The sequence below is a fragment of the Pristiophorus japonicus genome, unplaced genomic scaffold (assembly GCF_044704955.1).
Source record: "Pristiophorus japonicus isolate sPriJap1 unplaced genomic scaffold, sPriJap1.hap1 HAP1_SCAFFOLD_144, whole genome shotgun sequence".
NCBI lineage: Eukaryota > Metazoa > Chordata > Chondrichthyes > Pristiophoridae > Pristiophorus > Pristiophorus japonicus.
This window is the reverse complement of record NW_027251113.1, coordinates 246,290-272,435: the sequence shown is the minus strand read 5'-3', so window position 1 is coordinate 272,435 and position 26,146 is coordinate 246,290. Positions and strand designations below refer to the sequence as shown.

Below are 26,146 nucleotides of genomic sequence, written 5' to 3'. Positions count from 1 at the left end.
AATCACCTCTAAAACCTTCTCTGTTCCGAGGACAATAGTCCCAATGAAGGTTGAACAGGTTCCCATTGGTTGTGTAGTTTAGTTCCACTCCAGCGGCGAGCTTGTCGGCTGTGAGGTGCAGCACGGCAGCGAGGAAGATTAAGACGGTTGGGGCGATGGGACAGCCCTGTTTGACTTCGGTCCGGATGTGGATTCGGTCCACGGTGGATCCGTTGGCAAGGATCACGGCCTGCATGTCGTCGTGGAGCAGGCGGAGGATGGAGACGAACTTTTGGGGGCATCCGAAACGGAGGAGGACGCTCCATCGACCCTCGCGGTTGAGGTCAAAGGCGGCCATGTACAAGGGCTGGTGCTGCTCCCTGCATTTCTCCTGTCGTACTTAAAGCAGCTCTACAGCTCTCGGCTGAAGGCCGAGGGCCAACAAGTGCAGCGAAGGTTCACCAGACTGATTCCCAGGATGGCAGGACTGACATATGAGGAGAGACTGGATCGACTGGGCTTGTATTCACTGGAATTTAGAAGAATGAGAGGGGATCTCATAGAAACATATAAAATTCTGACGGGACTGGACAGGTTAGACGCAGGAAGAATGTTCCCGATGTTGGGGAAGTCCAGAACCAGGGGTCACAGTCTAAGGATAAGGGGCAAGCCATTTAGGACCGAGATGAGGAGAAACTTCTTCACTCAGAGAATTGTGAACCTGTGGAATTCTCTACCGCAGAGAGTTGTTGAGGCCAGTTCATCGGATATATTCAAGAGGGAGTTGGATGTGGCCCTCACGGCTAAAGGCATCAAGGGGTATGAAGAGAAAGCAGGAATGGGGTACTGAGGTGAATGATCAGCCATGATATTGAATGGTGGTGCAGGCTCGAAGGGCCTACTCCTGCACCTATTTTCTATGTTTCTAAAATAGCCGCGACCTAAATAGACAGTGGATGCAGAAAGCACAGGAGACGAGTCCATGATCGGATCAGCCATGATGTTATTAAATGGCGGAGCAGGCTCGAGGGGCCGAATGGCCTACTCCTGCTCCTATTTCTTATGACATTCAGCAGCTGGCCGACAGCCATGACGTGCGAGGATTCTTCAGCGCAGTCAAGACCACCTATGGCTCAAGCACCCAAGGCCCCACCCCACTGCTGGCCCAGATCGGGGAGACACTCATTAAAGACTTGGGTGTTTGAGGAGAGGAGCAAGGATGTCTTACTCCAGTTATACAGGGCCTTGGTGAGACCACACCTGGAGTATTGTGAGCAGTTCTGGTCTCCTTACCTAAGGAAGGATATACTTGCCCCAGAGGGAGTGCAGCGAAGGTTTACCAGACTGATTCCTGGGATGGCAGGACTGTCATATGAGGAGAGATTGGGTCGACTGGGCCTGTATTCACTGGAGTTTAGAAGAATGAGAGGGGACCTCATTGAAATGTATAAAATTCTGACGGGGTTGGACAGACTGGATGTGGGGAGGGTGTTTCCCCGGGGCTGGGAAGTCTAGAACAAGGGGTCACACAGTCTCAGGATACGGGGGAGGAAATTTAGGAGCGAGATGAGGAGAAATTTCTTCACTCAGAGGGAAGTGAACCTGTGGAATTCTCCACCACAGAAGGCTGTGGAGTCCAAGTCACTGAATATATTGAAGAGGGAGATAGATAGATTTCGAGACACAAAAGGCATCAAGGGGTATGGGGAGAAAGCGGAAATATGGTGTTGGGATAGAGGATCAGCCATGACCATACTGAATGGTGGTGCAGGCTCGAAGGGCCGAATGGCCTACTCCTTCTCCTATTGTCCATGTTTCTAAGACACCGAGGCAGTCAGGGCCCACTGGAAGGACTGCTTCGAATACCTCCTTAACTGAGACTCTGCCTTTGGCACAGACCTCAACAGTGAAACAAATTTGTCATTCCATCCTAAAACATTTTAATATTCCTGATTTTTGCAGCAGACAAAAAAAAAAATTAACCCCACACACAAGACACACACGCGGACAGACAGAGAGAGAAACAGGGATACAGACACAAGTGCGGACGTGTTCGCGAAGTCGTTTGGCCCCAGCGCTGACGGGTCAGAGGTCGACGATGGCCCGGAGGGCACTGTGTGGCCAGCTCGGGCTCCCGTCCGCCATATCCCTTCCCCTTCTCCGTCCGACGTCACCGCGTTGGAACCACGAAGCGGTCTTGCAGCCGAGCGATATCCCGCCGCACTCCCATCGATATTCCCGCTGCTCCCTTCTTTTACTGCGAGACGAGATTGCCGGGAGGGTTTGGGGATAGGGATCAGATCGAAACCAAGGAGAATGCAGACAGAGAGAGAGAGAGAGAGAGAGAGAGAGACAGAGAGAGAGAGACAGAGAGAGAGAGACAGAGAGAGAGAGACAGAGAGAGTCATGAGTAGTAGGGGGAAAGGGTAGTAGGGAGAAAGAGACAGAGCGAGCGAGAGGGGGAGAGAGAGAGAGAGAGAGAGAGACAGAGAGAGAGAGACAGAGAAGACAGAGAGAGAGAGAGACAGAGAGAGACAGAGAGAGTCATGAGTAGTAGGGGGAAAGGGTAGTAGGGAGAAAGAGACAGAGCGAGCGAGAGGGGGAGAGAGAGAGAGAGAGAGAGAGAGACAGAGAGAGACAGAGAGAGAGAGACAGAGAAGACAGAGAGAGAGAGAAGACAGAGAGAGAGAGAGAGAGAGACAGAGAGAGAGAGAGAGACAGAGAGAGAGAGAGAGAGAAGACAGAGAGAGAGAGAGAGACACAGAGAGAGAGAGAGACACAGAGAGAGAGAGAGACAGAGAGAGAGAGAGACAGAGAGAGAGAGAGAGACAGAGAGAGAGAGACAGAGAGAGAGAGAGAGACAGAGAGAGAGAGAGAGACAGAGAGAGAGAGAGAGACAGAGAGAGAGAGACAGAGAGAGAGAGACAGAGACGAGAGACAGAGAGAGGGAGACAGAGAGAGGGAGAGAGAGACAGAGAGAGGAGAGAAGGATAGAGCGAGAGAGACAGAATAAGTGAGGAGAGAGACATAGAGCGAGAGAGAGCGCGAGAAAGAGACAGGGCGAGAGAAAGGGCATGCGAGCGACAGAGAGTCAGAGCGAGGGGGAGAGAGAGAGAAAGAGAAAGAGAGAGGGCATGCGAGCGACAAAGAGAGAGAAAGCATCAAGTGAAAGGGGAGAAATTAGTTTGATTTAGACCAGATCTTTCCGCTTCCTCGCAGCCTGGGGAAAAAAAAGCAAAAATAAAAATAATGCTGCGTCAAGAGTGATTGGTTAATGTGTGCCCCTCCCCCTCACCTGCCCGCCGCGCTCTCGCGAAGGATAGTACTATCATCTCTCCCAGTCCATGAAGCGGCTGTCAGAGACCAGGGTTTAGAATCTCAGACCGAGGGGACACCCTGAACCAGAGGAGGGCCATTCAGCCCTTCGAGCCTGTTACACAGGAACAGGAGGAGGCCCATTCAGCCCCTCGAGCCTGTTACACAGGAACAGGAGGAGGCCCATTCAGCCCCTCGAGTCTGTTACACAGGAACAGGAGGAGGCCCATTCAGCCCCTCGAGCCTGTTACACAGGAACAGGAGGAGGCCCATTCAACCCTTCGAGCCTGTTACACAGGAACAGGAGGCCCATTCAGCCCCTCGAGGCTGTTACACAGGAACAGGAGGAGGCCCATTCAGCCCCTCGAGTCTGTTACACAGGAACAGGAGGAGGCCCATTCAGCCCCTCGAGCCTGTTACACAGGAGCAGGAGGCCCATTCAGCCTCTCGAGCCTTTTACGCAGGAACAGGAGGCCCATTCAGCCCCTCGAGGCTGTTACACAGGAACAGGAGGCCCATTCAGCCCCTCGAGCCTGTTACACAGGAACAGGAGGAGGCCCATTCAGCCCCTCGAAGCTGTTACACAGGAACAGGAGGAGGCCCATTCAGCCCCTCGAGCCTGTTACACAGGAACAGGAGGAGGCCCATTCAGCCCCTCGAAGCTGTTACACAGGAACAGGAGGAGGCCCATTCAGCCCCTCGAGGCTGTTACACAGGAGCAGGAGGCCCATTCAGACTCTCGAGCCTTTTACGCAGGAACAGGAGGCCCATTCAGCCCCTCGAGCCTGTCACACAGGAATAGGCCCATTCAGCCCCTCGAGCCTGTTACACAGGAACAGGAGGAGGCCCATTCAGCCCCTCGAGCCTGTTACACAGGAACAGGAGGAGGTCCATTCAGCCCCTCGAAGCTGTTACACAGGAACAGGAGGCCCATTCAGCCCCTCGAGCCTGTTACACAGGAACAGGAGGAGGCCCATTCAGCCCCTCGAGCCTGTTACACAGGAACAGGAGGAGGCCCATTCAGCCCCTCGAAGCTGTTACACAGGAACAGGAGGCCCATTCAGCCCCTCGAGGCTGTTACACAGGAACAGGAGGAGGCCCATTCAGCCCCTCGAGGCTGTTACACAGGAGCAGGAGGCCCATTCAGCCTCTCGAGCCTTTTACGCAGGAACAGGAGGCCCATTCAGCCTCTCGAGCCTTTTACGCAGGAACAGGAGGCCCATTCAGCCCCTCGAGCCTGTCACACAGGAATAGGCCATTCAGCCCCTCGAGCCTGTTACACAGGAATAGGCCATTCAGCCCCTCGAGCCTGTTACACAGGAATAGGCCATTCAGCCCCTCGAGCCTGTTACACAGGAACAGGAGGAGGCCCAGTCATACCCTTGCCGAACTAAAACCTAATCAATGTCAATTTTGATATTTTCGATTGACCCTCAAGCCTGATGAAAATTTGGGGGTGGGGGTTGGGGGCTGATTTGTTGTGTGAAGAATTGCTTGTCAACAGCCTGTCTCTAATGTTAACAATGTGCCCCCTTGCTCTGGACTGCCCACCACCAGAGGAAAGCGTTGCCCTCTCTCCACCCGATCAACTTTAATCCTGGCTGGGGAGTCGAGAACCAGGGGTCACACAATCGCAGGACAAGGGCTCGGCCATTTAGGACTGAGATGAGGAGGAATTTCTTCTCTGAGGGTGGTGAACCTGTGGAATTCTCTGCCCCAGAGGGCTGTGGAGGCTCTGTCTTTGAGTATATGAACTTCCAACTTCACATATCCGTAATATCGCTGGCCCCCCCGCCCCAGCTCTTCTGCTGCCGAAACCCTCATCCATGCCTTTGTTACCTCCAGACTTGACTATTCCACGCGCCCCTGGCTGGCCTCCCAGATTTTCGAGCGATAAGGGAGTGAAGGGATTATGGGGAGCGGGCGGGGAAGTGGAGCCGAGTCCATGATCGGATCAGCCCATGATCGCATTGAATGGCGGAGCAGGCTCGAGGGGCCGAGTGGCCGACTCCTGCTCCTATTCCTTATGTTCCATCAGCATCCTGAATTATTGTCGGTACCCGTTCATTGTCCGCGTGGTCCCGCACTCACCCTTTGACCTTGGAGCTCTTCTTGCCAGATTGCCGCAGGTCCTGAGCGGGTGCAGGGTCCCGCGTCTCCATTACATGCTGCTCGCTCTCCTGTGCAGTGGCCCCAGTGGTGGCTTTCAACGTCTTCTTCAGGTTCAGCACCTGAGGGAAGGGAGTAAGCACATCAGACACTCCCAGGGCAGGTACAGGGGGTTAGATACAGAGTAAAGCTCCCTCTACACTGTCCCATCAAACACTCCCAGGGCAGGTACAGGGGGTTAGATACAGAGTAAAGCTCCCTCTACACTGTCCCATCAAACACTCCCAGGGCAGGTACAGCACGGGGTTAGATACAGAGTAAAGCTCCCTCTACACTGTCCCATCAAACACTCCCAGGGCAGGTACAGGGGGTTAGATACAGAGTAAAGCTCCCTCTACACTGTCCCATCAAACACTCCCAGGGCAGATACAGGGGGTTAGATACAGAGTAAAGCTCCCTCTACACTGTCCCATCAGACACTCCCAGGGCAGGTACAGGGGGTTAGATACAGAGTAAAGCTCCCTCTACACGGTCCCATCAAACACTCCCAGGGCAGGTACAGGGGGTTAGATACAGAGTAAAGCTCCCTCTACACTGTCCCATCAAACACTCCCAGGGCAGGTACAGGGGGTTAGATACAGAGTAAAGCTCCCTCTACACTGTCCCCATCAAACACTCCCAGGGCAGGTTCAGGGGGTTAGATACAGAGTAAAACTCCCTCGACACTGTCCCATCAAACACTCCCAGGGCAGGTACAGGGGGTTAGATACAGAGTAAAGCTCACTCTACACTGTCCCCATCAAACACTCCCAGGGCAGGTACAGGGGGTCAGATACAGAGTAAAGCTCCCTCTACACTGTCCCATCAAACACTCCCAGGGCAGGTACAGGGGGTTAGATACAGAGTAAAGCTCCCTCTACACTGTCCCATCAAACAATCCCAGGGCAGGTACAGCACGGGGTTAGATACAGAGTAAAGCTCCCTCTACACTGTCCCCTTACACACTCCCAGGGCAGGTACAGGGGGTTAGATACAGAGTAAAGCTCCCTCTACACTGTCCCATCAAACACTCCCAGGGCAGGTACAGGGGGTTAGATACAGAGTAAAGCTCCCTCTACACTGTCCCATCAAACACTCCCAGGGGAGGTACAGCACGGAGTTAGATACAGAGTAAAGCTCCCTCTACACTGTCCCATCAAACACTCCCAGGGCAGGTACAGTACGGGGTTAGATACAGAGTAAAGCTCCCTCTACACTGTCCCATCAAACACTCCCAGGGCAGGTACAGGGGGTTAGATACAGAGTAAAGGTCCCTCTACACTGTCCCATCAAACACTCCCAGGTCAGGTACAGGGGGTTAGATACAGAGTAAAGCTCCCTCTACACTGTCCCATCAAACACTCCCAGGGCAGGTACAGGGGGTTAGATACAGAGTAAAGCTCCCTCTACACTGTCCCATCAAACACTCCCAGGGCAGGTACAGGGGGTTAGATACAGAGTAAAGCTCCCTCTACACGGTCCCATCAAACACTCCCAGGGCAGGTACAGCACGGGGTTAGATACAGAGTAAAGCTCCCTCGACACTGTCCCATCAAACACTCCCAGGACAGGTACAGCACGGGGTTAGATACAGAGTAAAGCTCCCTCTACACTGTCCCATCAAACACTCCCAGGGCAGGTACAGCACGGGGTTAGATACAGAGTAAAGCTCCCTCTACACTGTCCCCATCAAACACTCCCAGGGCAGGTACAGGGGGTTAGATACAGAGTAAAGCTCCCTCTACACTGTCCCATCACACACTCCCAGGGCAGGTACAGGGGTTTAGATACAGAGTAAAGCTCCCTCTACACTGTCCCATCAAACACTCCCAGGGCAGGTACAGCACGGGGTTAGATACAGAGTAAAGCTCCCTCTACACTGTCCCCATCAAACACTCCCAGGGCAGGTACAGGGGGTTAGATACAGAGTAAAGCTCCCTCTACACTGTCCCATCAAACACTCCCAGGGCAGGTACAGCACGTATCTTATCGAAACGGATCAGATTATGAGGGGGCTCGACAAGGTGGATGCAGAGAGGATGTTCCCACTGATGGGGGTGACTAGAACTAGGGGGGCATAATCTTAGAATAAGGGGCCACTCATTTAAAACTGAGATGAGGAGGAATTTCTTCTCTGAGGGTTGTAAATCTGTGGAATTCGCTGCCTCAGAGAGCTGTGGAAGCCGGGATATTGAATAAATTTAAGACAGAAATAGACAGTTTCTTAAATGATAAGGGAATAAAGGGGTTATGGGGAGCGGGCGGGGAAGTGGAGCTGTGTCCATGATCGGATCAGCCATGATCGTATTGAATGGCGGAGCAGGCTCGAGGGGCCGTATGGCCTACTCCTGCTCCTATTTCTTCTATTCCTTTCTTAAATATGGAAACCAAAACCTGCACGCAGTACTCCAGGTGTGGCCTCACCCAACACCCTGTGTAACTGGAGCAGGGCTTCCCTGCTTTTATACTCCAGCCCCTTTGCAATAAAGGCCAAGATACCATTGGCCTTTCCTGGTCACTTGCTGTACCTGCGCGCTAACTGTTCGTGTTCCCCCGGGGAACTGACTGAACCTCCCAGGGCCCCAAGCCCCACACCGCCCGCTCCCCACCCCAACAACCCGCTGTTTTGGATGCACGTCAACGATGTACTGCAACACGCGGCCTGAAGATACCGTACCTGTACACCAGAGGGCGCTGCTGCTGGAGACCCAAGGGTCACCTGCACACTGCGGGTGAGCCAGTATAAAAAGGGAGGTCACCTGTGTGTGTCCTCACTCACGGAGCTGCAATGAACGGACTACAGTCTGTACAGTTCAAGTGCCAAGTGGAGTCATTAACAGAGCGCCTACATGCACAACACCAACCTCATTTTCAACTTGCTGTTTGACCTTCACCTGGTGCTCCTTGTACTGATCAGCTCGTCCAATCTGATCCTCGATCCCAGCAAGCACTGCTTCACACCCATTGCACCTGAGTGGGGGGGGGGGGGGGGGGGGCGAGAGGAGAGAGAGAGGGGCCGGGCGGGGAGAGCAGGAGAGGTAAAGGTTCAGACACACAGCAACTGGGAACCTGTTCAACCCTCGCCAGGTCCAAGACCACCCCAACCTCTGTCGCCGAGCTGCAGTACGCGGACGCCGCCTGCGTCTGTGCACATACAGAGGCTGAACGCCAGGATATGGTCGATGTATTTACTGAGGGGTACGAAAGCACGGGCCTCACGCTAAACATCCGTAAGACAAAGGTCCTCCACCAGCCTGCAATCGCCGCACAGCACTGCCCCCCCCAGTCATCAAGATCCACGGCCCGGCCCTGGACACCGTGGACCATTTCCCAAACCCCGGGAGCCTCCTCTCAACAAGAGCAGACATTGGCGACAAGATCCAACACCGCCTCCAGTGCGCCAGTGCAGCCTTCGGAACAGAGTGTTCGAAGACCAGGCCCTCAAACCTGCCACTGAGCTCATGGTCTACAGGGCTGTAGTGATACCCGCCCTCCTGTATGGCTCAGAGACACGGACCATGTACAGTAGGTATCTCACCCCCAGCTCATGGTCTACAGGGCTGTAGTGATACCCGCCCTCCTGTATGGCTCAGAGACACGGACCATGTACAGTAGGTATCTCACCCCCAGCTCATGGTCTACAGGGCTGTAGTGATACCCGCCCTCCTGTATGGCCCAGAGACATGGACCATGTACAGTAGGTATCTCACCCCCAGCTCATGGTCTACAGGGCTGTAGTGATACCCGCCCTCCTGTATGACTCAGAGACATGGACCATGTACAGTAGGTATCTCACCCCCAGCTCATGGTCTACAGGGCTGTAGTGATACCCGCCCTCCTGTATGGCTCATATACGTGGACCATGTACAGTAGGTATCTCACCCCCAGCTCATGGTCTACAGGGCTGTAGTGATACCCGCCCTCCTGTATGGCTCAGAGACATGGACCATGTACAGTAGGTATCTCACCCCCAGCTCATGGTCTACAGGGCTGTAGTGATACCCGCCCTCCTGTATGGCTCAGAGACATGGACCATGTACATTAGGTATCTCACCCCCAGCTCATGGTCTACAGGGCTGTAGTGATACCCGCCCTCCTGTATGGCCCAGAGACATGGACCATGTACAGTAGGTATCTCACCCCCAGCTCATGGTCTACAGGGCTGTAGTGATACCCGCCCTCCTATATGGCTCAGAGACATGGACCATGTACAGTAGGTATCTCACCCCCAGCTCATGGTCTACAGGGCTGTAGTGATACCCGCCCTCCTGTATGGCCCAGAGACATGGACCATGTACAGTAGGTATCTCACCCCCAGCTCATGGTCTACAGGGCTGTAGTGATACCCGCCCTCCTGTATGGCTCAGAGACACGGACCATGTACAGTAGGTATCTCACCCCCAGCTCATGGTCTACAGGGCTGTAGTGATACCCACCCTCCTGTATGGCCCAGAGACATGGACCATGTACAGTAGGTATCTCACCCCCAGCTCATGGTCTACAGGGCTGTAGTGATACCCACCCTCCTGTATGGCCCAGAGACATGGACCATGTACAGTAGGTATCTCACCCCCAGCTCATGGTCTACAGGGCTGTGGTGATACCCACCCTCCTGTATGGATCAGAGACATGGACCGTGTACAGTAGGTATCTCACCCCCAGCTCATGGTCTACAGGGCTGTAGTGATACCCACCCTCCTGTATGGCCCAGAGACATGGACCATGTACAGTAGGTATCTCACCCCCAGCTCATGGTCTACAGGGCTGTAGTGATACCCGCCCTCCTGTATGGCTCAGAGACATGGACCATGTACAGTAGGTATCTCACCCCCAGCTCATGGTCTACAGGGCTGTAGTGATACCCGCCCTCCTGTATGGCTCAGAGACACGGACCATGTACAGTAGGTATCTCACCCCCAGCTCATGGTCTACAGGGCTGTAGTGATACCCGCCCTCCTGTATGGCTCAGAGACATGGACCATGTACAGTAGACACCTCAAGTCGCTGGAGAAATGCCACCGACGATGTCTCCGCAAGATCCTGCAAATCCCCCGGGAGGACAGACGCACCAACGTTAGCGTCCTCGACCAGGCCCGACATCCCCAGCATCGAAGCACTGACCACACTCGACCAGCTCTGCTGGGCAGGGCCACATTGTCCGCACGCCCCAGACACGAGACTCCCAAAGCAAGTGCTCTACTCGGAACTCCTTCACGGCAAGCGAGCCCCAGGTGGGCAGAGGAAACGTTACAAGGGACACCCCCTCCCTGATAAAGTGCAACATCCCCACCGACACCTGGGAGTCCCTGGCCCAAAGACCAGTCCCGCCCCTAAGTGGAGGAAGTGCATCCGGGAGGGCGCTGAGCACCTCGAGTCTCGTCGCCGAGAGCGTGCAGAAAGCAAGCGCAGGCAGCGGAAGGAGCGTGCGGCAAACCAGTCCCACCCTTCCCTTCCCTCAACCACTGTCTGTCCCACCTGTGACAGGGACTGTGGCTCTCGTATTGGACTGTTCAGCCACCTGAGGACTCTTGTTAAGAGTGGAAGCAAGTCTTCCTCGATTCCGAGGGACTGCCGATGGTGATGATGATGTACAGATAAATCTGCGCAGCCTCCGGCCGGCGAGCACCATCGGAGCAGGCCGGGGAACGGAAGGAGCAGCGTGGCGGGATACCACTCCAGGGAGCAGCACGTGCTGGAGCAGGAGATAGGGAAGAGAGACGTCACCAAGATGCAGGTCAGTGATTGGAGCGTGGGCAGGTACAGCAGGAGTGGCAAGGTCGGGGCGAAGGAGTGGCGAGAGAACGTAGAGCGACGTGACCGGGGCCCGGGAGAGGCGAGAGTTTGGGGCCCAGAAGAGCCGAGGGCCCAGGGGGCAGCACGGGGCCAGCCCACACTGCGATATGTGTGCACACTAGGCCCGTGCAGCAGAGCTGGTCTCCAGTCGTCCTGGTTAACCCTTGACCCTGGACCAAGACCTAGCTCTGTCAGGCCCGTGTGGTGGCTGGTGTACAACGGCCACCCCACGTTAAAACAATCCACGCACAGGCATCTTCCATCCTTCAGGATGCTGTTCGGGATCCGGAATATTAGGTCCTTCACTGAAACACCTGTGAACTTTTTGACATGGAAGCAAGTCATCCTCGATTCGAGGGACCATCAAAGGCAGTCCCTCGAAATCGAGGAAGACTTGCTTCCACTCTTAACATGAGTCCTCCGGTGGCTGAACAGCCCAATACGAGAGCCACAGTCCCCGTCACAGGTGGGACAGACAGTGGTTGAGGGAAGGGGAGGGTGGGACTGGTTTGCCGCACGCTCCTTCCGCTGCCTGCGCTTGCTTTCTGCATGCTCTCGGCGACGAGACTCGAGGTGCTCAGCGCCCTCCCGGATGCACTTCCTCCACTTAGGGGCGGACTGGTCTTTGGGCCCAGGGTCTCCCAGGTGTCGGTGGGGATGTTGCACTTTATCAGGGAGGGGGGTGTCCCTTGTAACGTTTCCTCTGCCCACCTTTGGCTCGTTTGCCGTGAAGGAGTTCCGAGTAGAGCGCTCGCTTTGGGAGTCTCGTGTCTGGGGGGCGTGCGGACGATGTGGCCCTGCCCAGCGGAGCTGGTCGAGTGTGGTCAGTGCTTCGATGCTGGGGATGTTGGGCCTGGTCGAGGACGCTAACGTTGGTGCGTCTGTCCTCCCGGGGGATTGGCAGGATCTTGCGGAGACATCGTCGGTGGTGTTTCTCCAGCGATTTGAGGCGTCTAATGTATTGCCTCCTCTCTCGACACACGCACACAGAGCAGGAAAAGCCCAGGCTTCATTCTCGGCCTGTGCTGAGTTAGCCTGATCTCGGAGAGCAGTGGGGGGAGGGGGGGGGGCTTTCAATTGGCCTCAGCTTTGGCCCTCGCATCAAAAGGGAGGAAACGTAGCCAGGATTCCCGATTCAGATCAAAGTCCACTGACACCTGCTGGCAAGTGTGTTCCGGGTTGAGTCAGAGAGGGACGGGGAGTCAGGTGGTGATCAGAGCTCGGTCAAAGATCCTGCTAACGTCCGTTACGAGCCTCCTTAGGCTTTGGGTATCAACTGCTCCATGTCCCTCCACTCCCCATTCTGTCTGTGGGGTGTCAGAGCTGGGATTCAGTGTCCCTGGGCCTTGTGTTCAGGCTTTGTCTGTCTGTGGTGTGTCAGAGCTGGGATTCAGTGTCCATGGGGCCTTGTGTTCAGGCTTTGCCTGTCTGTGGGGTGTCAGAGCTGGGATTCAGTGTCCCTGGGGCCTTGTGTTCAGGCTTTGCCTGTCTGTGGGGTGTCAGAGCTGGGATTCAGTGTCCATGGGGCCTTGTGTTCAGGCTTTGTCTGTCTGTGGTGTGTCAGAGCTGGGATTCAGTGTCCCTGGGCCTTGTGTTCAGGCTTTGCCTGTCTGTGGGGTGGCAGAGCTGGGATTCACTGTCCATGGGGCCTTGTGTTCAGGCTTTGCCTGTCTGTGGGGTGGCAGAGCTGGGATTCAGTGTCCCTGGGCCTTGTGTTCAGGCTTTGCCTGCCTGTGGGGTGTCAGAGCTGGGATTCAGTGTCCATGGGGCCTTGTGTTCAGGCTTTGCCTGCCTGTGGGGTGTCAGAGCTGGGATTCAGTGTCCATGGGGCCTTGTGTTCAGGCTTTGCCTGCCTGTGGGGTGTCAGAGCTGGGATTCAGTGTCTCTGGGCCTTGTGTTCAGGCTTTGGCTCTCTGTGGGGTGTCAGCTGGGATTCAGTGTCTCTGGGCCTTGTGTTCAGGCCTTGCCTCTCTGTGGGGTGTCAGAGCTGGGAATCAGTGTCCGTGGGGCCTACATTAAGGCCCCGCTGGCGGGGAGGGTCTGGACGTACCATTCCTGCAGCGTCCGGGCCATGGAACTGATGTCCTGGGGCCTGATGTCCCGGCCGATGCTGTAGTCCACCTCAAGGAGCTGGTTCCGTTGGTCCAGCTTGCCCTGCACGATGTCGGCATAGATCGCCTCAATGATCAGATCCTCCAGCTCCCGCAGGTTCTTCATCTCCAGCTCGTGGAGCAGCACAGAGTAAGGAATACACTGAGGTGGGAGAGAGAGAGAGAGAGTGTGTATGAGTGAGAGGCGTGGCGAGGGGGCAGGGGCGGAGCACGAGGGGGCGGGGACGGGCGAGGGGGTCGAGTGTGTGGGGGCGAGTGTGTGTGGGGGCGAGAGTGTGTGGGGGCGAGAGCGGGGGATACAAAAGTCCCAATGTCCGACACCGAGCCCACCCGGGCCCCTCCCCGTCACCGAGCCCACCCGGGCCCCTCCCCCACACCGAGCCCACCCGGGCCCCTCCCCCACACCGAGCCCCCCCGGGCCCCTCCCCAACACCGAGCCCACCCGGGCCCCTCCCCCACACCGAGCCCACCCGGGCCCCTCCCCCACACCGAGCCCACCCGGGCCCCTCCCCCACACCGAGCCCCCCCGGGCCCCTCCCCCACACCGAGCCCCCCCGGGCCCCTCCCCCACACCGAGCCCCCCCGGGCCCCTCCCCCACACCGAGCCCACCCGGACCCCTCCCCCACCCGGGCCCCTCCCCCACCCGGGCCCCTCCCCCACACCGAGCCCACCCGGGCCCCTCCCCCACACCTCCCCCACCCGGACCCCTCCCCCACACCTCCCCCACCCGGGCCCCTCCCCCACACCGAGCCCACCCGGGCCCCTCCCCCACACCTCCCCCACCCGGACCCCTCCCCCACACCTCCCCCACCCGGGCCCCTCCCCCACACCGAGCCCACCCGGACCCCTCCCCCACACGGGCCCCTCCCCCACACCTCCCCCACCCGGGCCCCTCCCCCACACCGAGCCCACCCGGGCCCCTCCCCCACACCTCCCCCACCCGGGCCCCTCCCCCACACCGAGCCCACCCGGGCCCCTCCCCCACACCTCCCCCACCCGGACCCCTCCCCCACACCTCCCCCACCCGGGCCCCTCCCCCACACCGAGCCCCCCCGGGCCCCTCCCCCACACCGAGCCCCCCCGGGCCCCTCCCCCACACCGAGCCCCCCCGGGCCCCTCCCCCACACCGAGCCCCCCCGGGCCCCTCCCCAACACCGAGCCCACCCGGGCCCCTCCCCCACACCGAGCCCCCCCGGGCCCCTCCCCCACACCGAGCCCCCCCGGGCCCCTCCCCAACACCGAGCCCACCCGGGCCCCTCCCCCACACCGAGCCCACCCGGGCCCCTCCCCCACACCGAGCCCCCCCGGGCCCCTCCCCCTCACCGAGCCCACCCGGGCCCCTCCCCAACACCGAGCCCACCCGGGCCCCTCCCCCACCCGGGCCCCTCCCCCACACCGAGCCCACCCGGGCCCCTCCCCCACACCTCCCCCACCCGGGCCCCTCCCCAACACCGAGCCCACCCGGACCCCTCCCCCACCCGGGCCCCTCCCCCACACCAAGCCCACCCGGGCCCCTCCCCCACACCGAGCCCACCCGGGCCCCTCCCCCACACCGAGCCCACCCGGACCCCTCCCCCACACCTCCCCCACCCGGGCCCCTCCCCCACACCGAGCCCACCCGGGCCCCTCCCCCACACGGGCCCCTCCCCCACACGGCCCCCTGACCCTCCCCCACACAGCCCCCTGACCCTCCCCCACACAGCCCCCTGACCCTCCCCCACACCGAGCAGACACGCACCTTAACCTTGGCAGCCATGGTAACAATCGACAAATGACGTAGTTTATTTTTCTGAGCTGTAGTTAGCACCGGCAAATTCGAAGCGTTCGCTGGAGAGGGAACATAAAGTTAGTTCAAGGGGTGACGCTTCCTATACTGTACCCCCACTTTATACCCAGTGTATCGAGTGCTCCCGGGGCAGGTACAATACAGAGCTCCCTCTACATTACCCTGACAGTGTACCCCCACTTTATACCCAGTGTATCGAGTGCTCCCGGGGCAGGTACAATACAGAGCTCCCTCTACATTACCCTGACAGTGTACCCCCACTTTATACCAGTACCCCAGTGAGAGTCGGTGTGTGGGGGACCCGTATCCCAGTGAGAGTCAGTGTGTGTGGGACCTGTACCCCAGTGAGAGTCAGTGTGTGTGGGACCCATACCCCAGTGAGAGTCAGTGTGTGTGACCCGTACCCCAGTGAGAGTCAGTGTGTGTGGGACCCGTACCCCAGTGAGAGTCAGTGTGTGTGGGACCCGTACCCCAGTGAGAGTCAGTGTGTGTGGGACCCGTACCCCAGTGAGAGTCAGTGTGTGTGAGACACGTACCCCAGTGAGAGTCAGTGTGTGTGACCCGTACCCCAGTGAGAGTCAGTGTGTGTGGGACCCGTACCCCAGTGAGAGTCGGTGTGTGTGGGACCCGTACCCCAGTGAGAGTCAGTGTGTGTGGGACCCGTACCCCAGTGAGAGTCGGTGTGTGTGGGACCTGTACCCCAGTGAGAGTCAGTGTGTGTGGGACCCGTACCCCAGTGAGAGTCAGTGTGTGTGGGACCCGTACCCCAGTGAGAGTCAGTGTGTGTGGGACCCGTACCCCAGTGAGAGTCAGTGTGTGTGGGACCCGTACCCCAGTGAGAGTCAGTGTGTGTGGGACCCGTACCCAAGTGAGAGTCAGTGTGTGTGGGACCCGTACCCAAGTGAGAGTCAGTGTGTGTGGGACCCGTACCCCAGTGAGAGTCGGTGTGTGTGGGACCCGTACCCCAGTGAGAGTCAGTGTGTGTGGAACCCTGACCCCAGTGAGAGTCAGTGTGTGTGGGACCCGTACCCCAGTGAGAGTCAGTGTGTGTGGGACCCGTACCCCAGTGAGAGTCAGTGTGTGTGGGACCCGTACCCAAGTGAGAGTCAGTGTGTGTGGGACCCGTACCCAAGTGAGAGTCAGTGTGTGTGGGACCCGTACCCCAGTGAGAGTCGGTGTGTGTGGGACCCGTACCCCAGTGAGAGTCAGTGTGTGTGGAACCCTGACCCCAGTGAGAGTCAGTGTGTGTGGGACCCGTATCCCAGTGAGAGTCAGTGTGTGTGGGACCCGTATCCCAGTGAGAGTCGGTGTGTGTGGGACCCGTACCCCAGTGGGATTAATTGGATAGCTCCTTCAAAGAGGCAGCACAGGCACAATGGGCCAAAAGGCTTGCTCCAGTATCGCGCTATGATTCCATCTGCAGTCTCTCACCCATGTAATCCGAAAAAGTGCCATATGCGAAGAGGCTGAGAAGCTGATAGGACGGTGCGTATGGCCCAGTCATTAACTGCAGAGAGTGAGAGAGAGACAGAAAAAAATCACATCAATTATCCCCAACCGGCATCCTCAGCCTCCTACACTGTTCCAATGAAGCATAGACAATCGGTGCAGGAGTAGGCCATTCGGCCCTTCGAGCCTGCACCACCATTCAATAAGATCATGGCTGATCATTCACCTCAGTACCCCTTTCCTGCTTTCTCTCCATTCCCCTTGATCCCTTTAAGGGTCACATCTAACTCCCCTTTGAATATATCCAATGAATTGGCCTCAACAACTCTCTGCGGTAGAGAATTCCACAGGTTCACCACTCTCTGAGTGAAGAAGTTTCTCCTCATCTCGGTCCGAAATGGCTTACCCCCTTATCCTTAGACTGTGACCCCTGGTTCTGGACTTCCCCAACATCGGGAACATTCTTCCTGCATCTAACCTGTCCCATCCCGTCAGAATTTTATACGTTTCTATGAGATCCCCTCTCATCCTTCCAAACTCCAGTGAATACAAGCCCAGTCGATCCAGTCTTTCTTCATATGTCAGTCCAGCCATCCCGGGAATCAGTCTGGTGAACCTTCGCTGCACTCCCTCAATAGCAAGAACGTCCTTCCTCAGATTAGGAGACCAAAGCTGAACACAATATTCCAGGTGTGGCCTCACCAAGGCCCTGTACAACTGCAGTAAGACCTCCCTGCTCCTATACTCAAATCCTCTCGCTATGAAGGCCAACATACCATTTGCCTTCTTCACCGCCTGCTGTACCTGCATGTCAACCTTCAATGACTGATGTACCATGACACCCAGGTCTCGTTGCACCTCCCCTTTTCCAAATCTGCCGCCATTCAGATAATATTCTGCCTTCGTGTTTTTGCCCCCAAAGTGGATAACCTCACATTTATCCACATTATACTGCATCTGCCATGCATTTGCTCAACGCAAGCTCGAGGAACAGCATCTCCTCTTTCGCACCATACAGCCTTCTTTCTGTACTCAACATCGAGTTCAACAATTATGGACCATAACCTCTGCCCACATTTTAATTCCCTTTCCTCCTTTTTTTTTTAAACCAACCCCCCCCCCCCCCAATCTTATATATTTTCTCTGTCTCCCAAGGCAGCTGGTAATTATCTCGCCGTTCATACCCTATCTAGACTCATCTTTTGTTTCCTAACTTGTACCATTACCATCTCAGCCCATCATAAGAACATCAGAAATAGGAGCAGGAGTCGGCCATTCGGCCCCTCGAGCCTGCTCCGCCATTTAATACGATCATGGCTGATCCGATCATGGACACAGCTCCACTTCCCTGCCCGCCCCCTTATCGGTTAAGAAACTGTCGATCTCTGTCTTAAACTTATTCAATGTCCCGGCTTCCACAGCTCTCTGAGGCAGCGAATTCCACAGATTTACAACCCTCTGAGAGAAGAAATTCCTCCTCATCTCAGTTTTAAATGGGTGGCCCCTTATTCTAAGACCATGCCCCCTAGTTCTAGTCTCCCCCCATCAGTGGGAACATCCTCTCTGCATCCACCTTGTCGAGCCCCCTCATAATCTTATACGATTCGATAAGATCACCTCTCATTCTTCTGAATTCCAATGAGTAGAGGCCCAACCTCCTCAACCTTTCCTCATAAGTCAACCCCCTCATCCCCAGAATCAACCGAGTGAACCTTCTCTGAACTGCCTCCAAAGCAAGTATATCCTTTCGTAAATATGGAGACCAAAACTGCACGCAGTACTCCAGGTGTGGCCTCACCAATACCCTGTATAACTGGAGCAAGACTTCCCTGCTTTTATACTCCATCCCCTTTGCAATCAGTAGTTACTGATTGCCAACCCGAGAATGAACCATTTATCCCGACTCTCTGTTTTCTGTTAGTTAGCCAATCCTCTATCCATGCTCGTATATTACCCCCAACCCCGTGAACTTTTCCATTTTGTCCCTACAATCTCTCCTGCCTTCCACCCGACTACCGACCTTCCCCTTTGTTCTTTCCTTCTCTCCCCACCCATTTCCGTGCTCCAGAAGAATCTGTTCATTTCGAACATTCACCAGTTCTGAGGAAGGGTCCCAGACCTGAAAGGTTAACTCTGTTTCTCTCGCCACTGACCCGCCGAGTTTTCCAACACCGTCTCTTTTTACTTCCATCGGCACTTGGTTACAGAGCTCGGGATGACTGCGGTTCTCACATTTGCTCTCCCCTATCTCCCCTTCCCTCCCCACGCTCTCTATCCTCCCTCGTCCTCCCCTCTGCCCCCCCCCCCTTCCCTCTCTCCTATATGCTCCCTTTCCCTCACTCCCTTCCCTCGCCCCCTCCTTCCCCACATCCCAGCCTCCCCTCTCCCCGGTCTTTCAGATGAGATGTTAAACCGAGGCCGCCTCTGCTCTCTCAAGAAGATGTAAAAGATCCCGCGGCACTATTTCGAAAGAGCAGGGTAGCTCTCCCCGCTGTCCTGGGCCAATATTTATCCCTCAATCAAAATAACCCAAAAAACTTATCTGGGTCATCACCAGACTGCTGTGTGTGGGAGCTTGCTGTGCACAAATTGGCTGCCGCGTTTCCCACATTACAACAGTGACTACACACCAAAAGTACTTCCAGTGGCTGTGAAGCGCTTTGAGACGTCCGGTGGTCGTGAAAGGCGCAATATAAATCCAAGATCCTGCAAATCCCCCGGGAGGACAGACGCACCAACGTTAGCGTCCTCGACCAGGCCCAACATCCCCAGCATCGAAGCACTGACCACACTCGACCAGCTCCGCTGGGCAGGGCCACATCGTCCGCACGCCCCCCAGACACGAGACTCCCAAAGCGAGCGCTCGACTCGGAACTCCTTCACGGCAAGCGAGCCCCAGGTGGGCAGAGAAAACGTTACAAGGGACACCCCCTCCCTGAAGTGCAACATCCCCACCGACACCTGGGAGTCCCTGGCCCAAAGATCAGTCCCGCCCCTCAGTGGAGGAAGTGCATCCGGGAGGGCGCTGAGCACCTCGAGTCTCGGCGCCGAGAGCGTGCAGAAAGCAAGCGCAGGCAGCGGAAGGAGCGTGCGGCAAACCAGTCCCACCCTCCCCTTCCCTCAACCACCGTCTGTCCCACCTGTGACAGGGACTGTGGCTCTCGCATTGGGCTGTTCAGCCACCTGAGAACTCGCTTTTAAGAGTGGAAGCAAGTCTTCCTCGACTCCGAGGGGCTGCCTATGATAAATACAAGTCTCCCTTCCCTTCCCTCCCCCCCCCCTCCCCCTCCTCCATCTTCCCTTGTTCTCTCCATCTCCCTCGTCATCCCCCTCACGCCTCCCCATGACCTCCAGCCCCCGATATCTCCGGTAGATTTGATAGGAAACTCCCGCCGTTTGACTGCACTGTCAACAGGATGTAGGACGAGGGCCCAGTGATTCCCCTCCCCAGCTGATGGGCTGCACGTCAAAAGCAACAAACTGATATACAGCACGGGAACCTCACACCAGTCAGAAGAAACATAGAAAACAGGAGCAGGAGTCGGCCATTCGAGTCTGCATCACCATTCAATACGATCATGGCTGATCCTCTATCTCAACACCATATTCCCGCTTTCTCCCCATACCCCTTGATGTCTTTTGTGTCTAGAAATCTATCTATCTCCCTCTTAAATATATTCAGTGACTTGGCCTCCACAGCCTTCTGTGGTAGAGAATTCCACAGGTTCACCACCCTCTGAGTGAAGACATTTCTCCTCATCTCGGTCCTAAATTTCCTCCCCCGTATCCTGAGACTGTGACCCCTTGTTCTAGACTTCCCAGCCCCGGGAAACACCCTCCCCGCATCCAGTCTGTCCAACCCCGTTGGAGGGGCGGTACTGAGGGAGCGCCGCACTGTCGGAGGGGCAGTACTGAGGGAGCGCCGCACTGTCGGAGGGGCAGTACTGAGGGAGTGCCGCACTGTCGGAGGGGCAGTACTGAGGGAATGCCGCACTGTCGGAGGGGCAGTACTGAGGGAGTGCCGCACTGTCGGAGGGGCAGTACTGAGGGAGTGCCGCACTGTCGGAGGGGCAGTACTGAGGGAGTGCCGCACTGTCGGAGGGGCAGTACTGAGGGAGCGCCGCACTGCCGGAGGGGCAGTACTGAGGGAGCGCCGCACTGCCAGAGGGGCAGTACTGAGGGAGCGCCGCACTGCCGGAGGTGCGGTACTGAGGGAGCGCCGCACTGCCGGAGGGGCGGTACTGAGGGAGTGCTGCACTGTCGGAGGGGCAGTACTGAGGGAGCGCCGCACTGCCGGAGGGGCAGTACTGAGGGAGCGCCGCACTGCCGGAGGGGCGGTACTGAGGGAGCGCAGGGGAGTTCTCCCCGGTGTCCTGGGGCCAATATTTCTCTCTCAATCAACATAACAAAAACAGATTATCTGGGTCATTATCACATTGCTGTGTGTGGGAGCTTGCTGTGCACAAATTGGCTGCTGTGTTTCCCACAATACAACAGTGACTGTACTCCAAAAGTACTTAATTGGCTGTAAAGCGCTTTGAGACGTCTGGTGGTCGTGAAAGGCGCTATGTAAATGGAAGTCTTTCTTTCTCTCTTTACTCTGTCAAGCCTTAAAAGAATTTTATACGTTTCAATAAACTCACTTCTCCTTCTTCTAAACACCAGGGAATATAAGAACCATTTATCCCGACTCTCTGTTCTCTGTTAGCCAATCCTCTATCCGTGCTAATATATTACCCCCAACCCCGCGAACTTTTATCTTGTGCAGTAACCTTTTATGTGGCACCTTGTCAAATGCCTTCTGGAAATCCAAATACACCACATCCACTGGTTCCCCTTTATCCACCCTGTTCGTTACATCCTCAAAAGAACTCCAGCAAATTTGTCAAAGATGACTTCCCCTTCATAAATCCATGCTGACTCTGCCTGACCGAATTTTGCTTATCCAAATGTCCTGCTACTGCTTCTTTAATAATGGACTCCAACATTTTCCCAACCACAGATGTTCGGCTAACTGGTCTATAGTTTCCTGCTTTTTTTGTCTGCCTCCTTTTTTTAAATAGGGGCGTTACATTTGCAGTTTTCCAATCTGCTGGGACCTCCCCAGAATCCGGGGAATTTTGGTAAATTACAACTAATGTATCTACTTTCCCTGCTGCTACTTCTCTTCAGACCCTAGGATGCAAGCCATCAGGTCCAGGGGATTTAGAAACATAGAAACATAGAAACATAGAAAATAGGTGCAGGAGTAGGCCATTCGGCCCTTCTAGCCTGCACCGCCATTCAATGAGTTCATGGCTGAACATTCAACTTCAGTACCCCATTCCTGCTTTCTCGCCATACCCCTTGATCCCCCTAGCAGTAAGGACCTCATCTAACTCCTTTTTGAATATATTTAGTGAATTGGCCTCAACAACTTTCTGTGGTAGAGAATTCCACAGGTTCACCACTCTCTGGGTGAAGAAGTTCCTCCGCATCTCGGTCCTAAATGGCTTACCCCTTATCCTTAGACTGTGACCCCTGGTTCTGGACTTCCCCAACATTGGGAACATTCTTCCTGCATCTAACCTGTCTAACCCCGTCAGAATTTTATATGTTTCTATGAGGTCTGCCTCTTGTCCCCATTATCTTACTGAGTACCACCTCCTTAGTGATTGTGATTGTGTTAATTTCCTCCCTCCCCCAAAAAGCCCCAAGACTATCCACTGTTGGAATATTGTTAGTGTCCTCTACCGTAAAGACTGATACAAAATACTTGTTCAGAGTTTCTGCCATCTCCATGTTCCCCATTACTAGTTCCCCGGTCTCGTCCTCTAAGGGACCAACATTTACTTTAGCCACTCTTTTCCTTTTTATATACCTATAGACAGTCTTGCTATGTGTTTTTATATTTTGTGCTAATTTACTTTCATAGTCTTCCCTTTCTTAAATCATTTATTTAGTCGTTCTTTGCTGGCTATTAAAAGCTTCCCAATCTTCTGCCCTCCCACTGGTTTTGGCCACTTTGTACACCCTTGTTTTTAATTGGATACCGTGCTTTATTTTGCCATGGATGGCTATCTTTTCTCTTACACCCTTTCCTCCTCACTGGGATATATTTTTTTGAGAGTTGCGAAATATCTCCTTAAATGTACACCACTGATCATCATATAGACCCAATCTACTCAAAGGACAGCCATCTCATTCGAAAATTCAATCGAGTGAACCTTCGTTACATCTGGTCGAAGGCAGGTATATCGTTCCTTGGATAAGGAGACCAAAACGGCACAGTACACCAGGTAGGGTCTCACGAAGGCCCGACATCTCCTCCTAAACACTCCCAGACACGGGTTAGATACAGAGTAAAGCTCCCTCTGCACTGTCCCATCAAACACTCCCAGGGCAGGTACAGGGGGTAAGATACAGAGTAAAGCTCCCTCTACACTGTCCCATCAAACACTCCCAGGGCAGGTACAGGGGGTAAGATACAGAGTAAAGCTCCCTCTACACTGTTCCATCAAACACTCCCAGGGCAGGTACAGGGGGTTAGATACAGAGTAAAGCTCCCTCTACACTGTCCCATCAAACACTCCCAGGGCAGGTACAGGGGGTTAGATACAGAGTAAAGCTCCCTCTACACTGTCCCATCAAACACTCCCAGGGCAGGTACAGGGGGTTAGATACAGAGTAAAGCTCCCTCTACACTGTCCCCATCAAACACTCCCAGGGCAGGTACAGCACGGGGTTAGATACAGAGTAAAGCTCCCTCTACACTGTCCCATCAAACACTCCCAGGGCAGGTACAGCACAGGGTTAGATACAGAGTAAAGCTCCCTCTACACTGTCCCATCAAACACTCCCAGGGCAGGTACAGGGGGTTAGATACAGAGTAAAGCTCCCTCTACACTGTCCCCATCAAACACTCCTAGGACAGGTACAGCACGGGTTAGATACAGAGTAAAGCTCCCTCTACACTGTCCCATCAAACACTCCCAGGGCAGGTACAGGGGGTTAGATACAGAGTAAAGCTCCCTCTACACTGTCCCCATCAAACACTCCCAGGGCAGGTACAGTGGGTTAGATACAGAGTAAAGCTCTCTCTACACTGTCCCATCAAACACTCCCAGGGCAGGTACAGGGGGTTAGATACAGAGTAAAGCTCTCTCTACACTGTCCCATCAAACACTCCCAGGGCAGGTACAGCACGGGTTAGATACAGAGTAAAGCTCCCTCTACACTGTCCCATCAAACACTCCCAGGGCAGGTACAGGGGGTTAGATACAGAGTAAAGCTCCCTCTACACTGTCCCATCAAACACTCCCAGGGCAGGTACAGCACGGGTTAGATACAGAGTTGTCGCTCACCTCCTGAATATTGGGCATCTCCAAGAACTCGCCAAAAACGTACACTCCAGGTACCTCGAGCAGCTGGTTGATAAGGGCCACCAGGGCTGCCCCTCTCACCGTCTTGGCAAGCAGGAGGAACTGCTCCAGCGACTGCCCGCTGGCCTTGACCTCCGTCATCATCGCTGCAATGCAGGCCAAACGGGGAACTGAGGGAAAGAACAGGGGGCAGAAAAATAAGACAGTGATTAAGGATAAGCAGCTGCTCCCCATCTCGTCACCCCCCCCAATCGGCCATTCCCCACCCCCGAAATGGGACGCTGACTTGCGCCAGATATTCGACTGCAGAGGCGTCATGGCCGAGCTCAATCCCATCTCACTGGTCAGGAAGCAGGATCCCAGGCTGATTTTTCTTCCTCACCCGTTCCATCCTTGGCTAACTCAGCATGAGCCAGGAGCCTCGGAGCTGGGGCCTCTCCGGTTACCCGATTATTTGAGTGAATCCCCCAGCGAGGGCTGAATTGAATCCAGGTCCCAGAGTGTTTATCAATCCCTCGGTGACTCTCACACAGTTTATCCCCCCGGTTATTTTCGCCGGTTAAAGCCCCCCGCCAATTAACCTCACCCAGTTGACTTATTTATTATTTTCAGCCAATTTACACACCCTGGTTATTTCTACCCAGTTAAGTCCCCCCTCTGGTTATTTTGACCCAGTTAACTCCCACATAAATTATTTTAAACCTATTAACTCCAAATGGGTTATTTTAACCTTGCTAACTCCCAAATGGGTTATTTTAACCTTGCTAACTCCCAAATGGGTTATTTTAACCTTGCTAACTCCCAAATGGGTTATTTTAACCTTGCTAACTCCCAAATGGGTTATTTTAACCTTGCTAACTCCCAAATGGGTTATTTTAATCCAGTTGACTTCCCCTCTGGTTATTTTAACCTGGTTATCTTCCAAATGGGTTATTTTAACCCAGTTAGTGCCCAAATGAGTTCTTTTAACCCTGTTACCTCCCAAATGAGTTATTTTAACCTGGTTATCTCCCAAATGGGTTATTTTAACCCAGTTAGTGCCCAAATGAGTTCTTTTAACTCTGTTACCTCCCAAATGAGTTATTTTAATCTGGTTATCTGCCAAATGGGTTATTTTAATCCAGTTGACTTCCCCTCTGGTTATTTTAACCTGGTTATCTCCCAAATGGGTTATTTTAACCCAGTTCAACCCCCCTCTCCTGGTTATTTTAACATGGTTAAACCCCCGCTCTGGTTATTTTAACTTGGTTAACTCCCCCTCTGCTTATTTTAACTTAACTCCCACCCTGGTTATTTTAGCCTGGTTAACCCCCCACTCTGGTTATTTTAACCTGGTTAACCCCCCCTCCCCCCTCCCCCCTCTGGTTATTTTAACCTGGTTAACCACCCCCTCTGGTTATTTTAACCTGGTTAACTCCCACCCTGTTTATTTTAACCTGGTTAAACCCCCCCTCTGGTTATTTTAACCTGGTTAACTCCCACCCTGTTTATTTTAACCTGGTTAAACCCCCCCTCTGGTTATTTTAACTTAACTCCCACCCTGTTTATTTTAACCTGGTTAACCCCTCCTCTGGTTATTTTAACCTGGTTAACTCATAACTAGGCCCCAAAAGCCTGGGGCTCGAGTGCCCAGGCACCCCCCTGTACCTGCAGTTGAAGCCCCTCACACAGGCATCACCGGCATCAGGAACACCCGCCGCCCCTCATTGGCCGGCTGCCCCTGAGTCTCGCCTTCCCATTGACCCATCGCCACGAGCAACAGACCCACCAATCGCCTGGCAGCGCACGCCCCTCCAACTGGCCGTCTATTGGTGCAAACGTCCGTCAATCAACCCACCCTGCCGTACGATTGGATGAGCCGTATGTCAATCACCCCAGCCTGGCAGCAGCGCGCAGAGGATCCATTGTTCCGCCCCCTGAGCGTCACCGTCGCTGCTCACCAATTTCCGTTGAGGATAGGGTGAGTGACAGCCAAGCTCGGCTGCCGATTCGCTAAAGGCCACGTCAATCAAAGCGACAGTGGGCGGCGTCGCGTTTCATGACGCGCCGGTCAGGCCGTCAAGCAGAGGCAGGGGGGAATAATGGGCCGTACGCCGCTCCCATTGATTTGGAACGTAGTAGCTCTATTGATTGACTGGCATCTGGACCAATCAGCGCTGCAGCTGCCGATAGACACGTCCAGCTGAATGGACGAGCTCAACGT

The 26,146-nt window shown here is 55.0% G+C and overlaps 1 protein-coding gene across 4 annotated transcripts; it reads right to left on the bottom strand.

The window, feature by feature from the left end:
* Positions 1-1,895: 1,895 nt before the first annotated feature.
* cops7a (COP9 constitutive photomorphogenic homolog subunit 7A) lies at positions 1,896-25,698 on the bottom strand. Of its 4 annotated transcripts, none has more exons than XM_070870476.1 (8): positions 25,591-25,698; positions 23,926-24,113; positions 16,565-16,640; positions 15,086-15,174; positions 13,286-13,488; positions 8,307-8,412; positions 5,386-5,525; positions 1,896-3,199 (listed from the first exon to the last, which is right to left on the bottom strand). In XM_070870476.1, the coding sequence occupies exons 2-8, from the start codon at positions 24,085-24,087 to the stop codon at positions 3,160-3,162; spliced, it is 816 nt and encodes a 271-aa protein (XP_070726577.1). In that variant the 5' UTR covers positions 24,088-24,113; positions 25,591-25,698; the 3' UTR covers positions 1,896-3,159. The 4 variants fall into 4 exon arrangements, with proteins under 4 accessions (XP_070726577.1, XP_070726579.1, XP_070726578.1 ...); XM_070870478.1 differs by having other exon boundaries at positions 8,337-8,412; XM_070870477.1 differs by lacking the exon at positions 25,591-25,698 and adding an exon at positions 24,326-24,347.
* Positions 25,699-26,146: the final 448 nt, after the last annotated feature.

Excerpts from the sequence above, each read along its gene's own strand:
- cops7a (XM_070870476.1), bottom strand. The coding sequence starts at position 24,087 with ATGATGACGGAGGTCAAGGCCAGCGGGCAGTCGCTGGAGCAGTTCCTC. Across the intron at positions 15,175-16,564 it reads CACTTTTTCGGATTACATGG|CGAACGCTTCGAATTTGCCG; the intron begins GTGAGAGACTGC and ends TTCCCTCTCCAG. Across the intron at positions 13,489-15,085 it reads CCATGGCTGCCAAGGTTAAG|TGTATTCCTTACTCTGTGCT; the intron begins GTGCGTGTCTGC and ends CTCCCACCTCAG.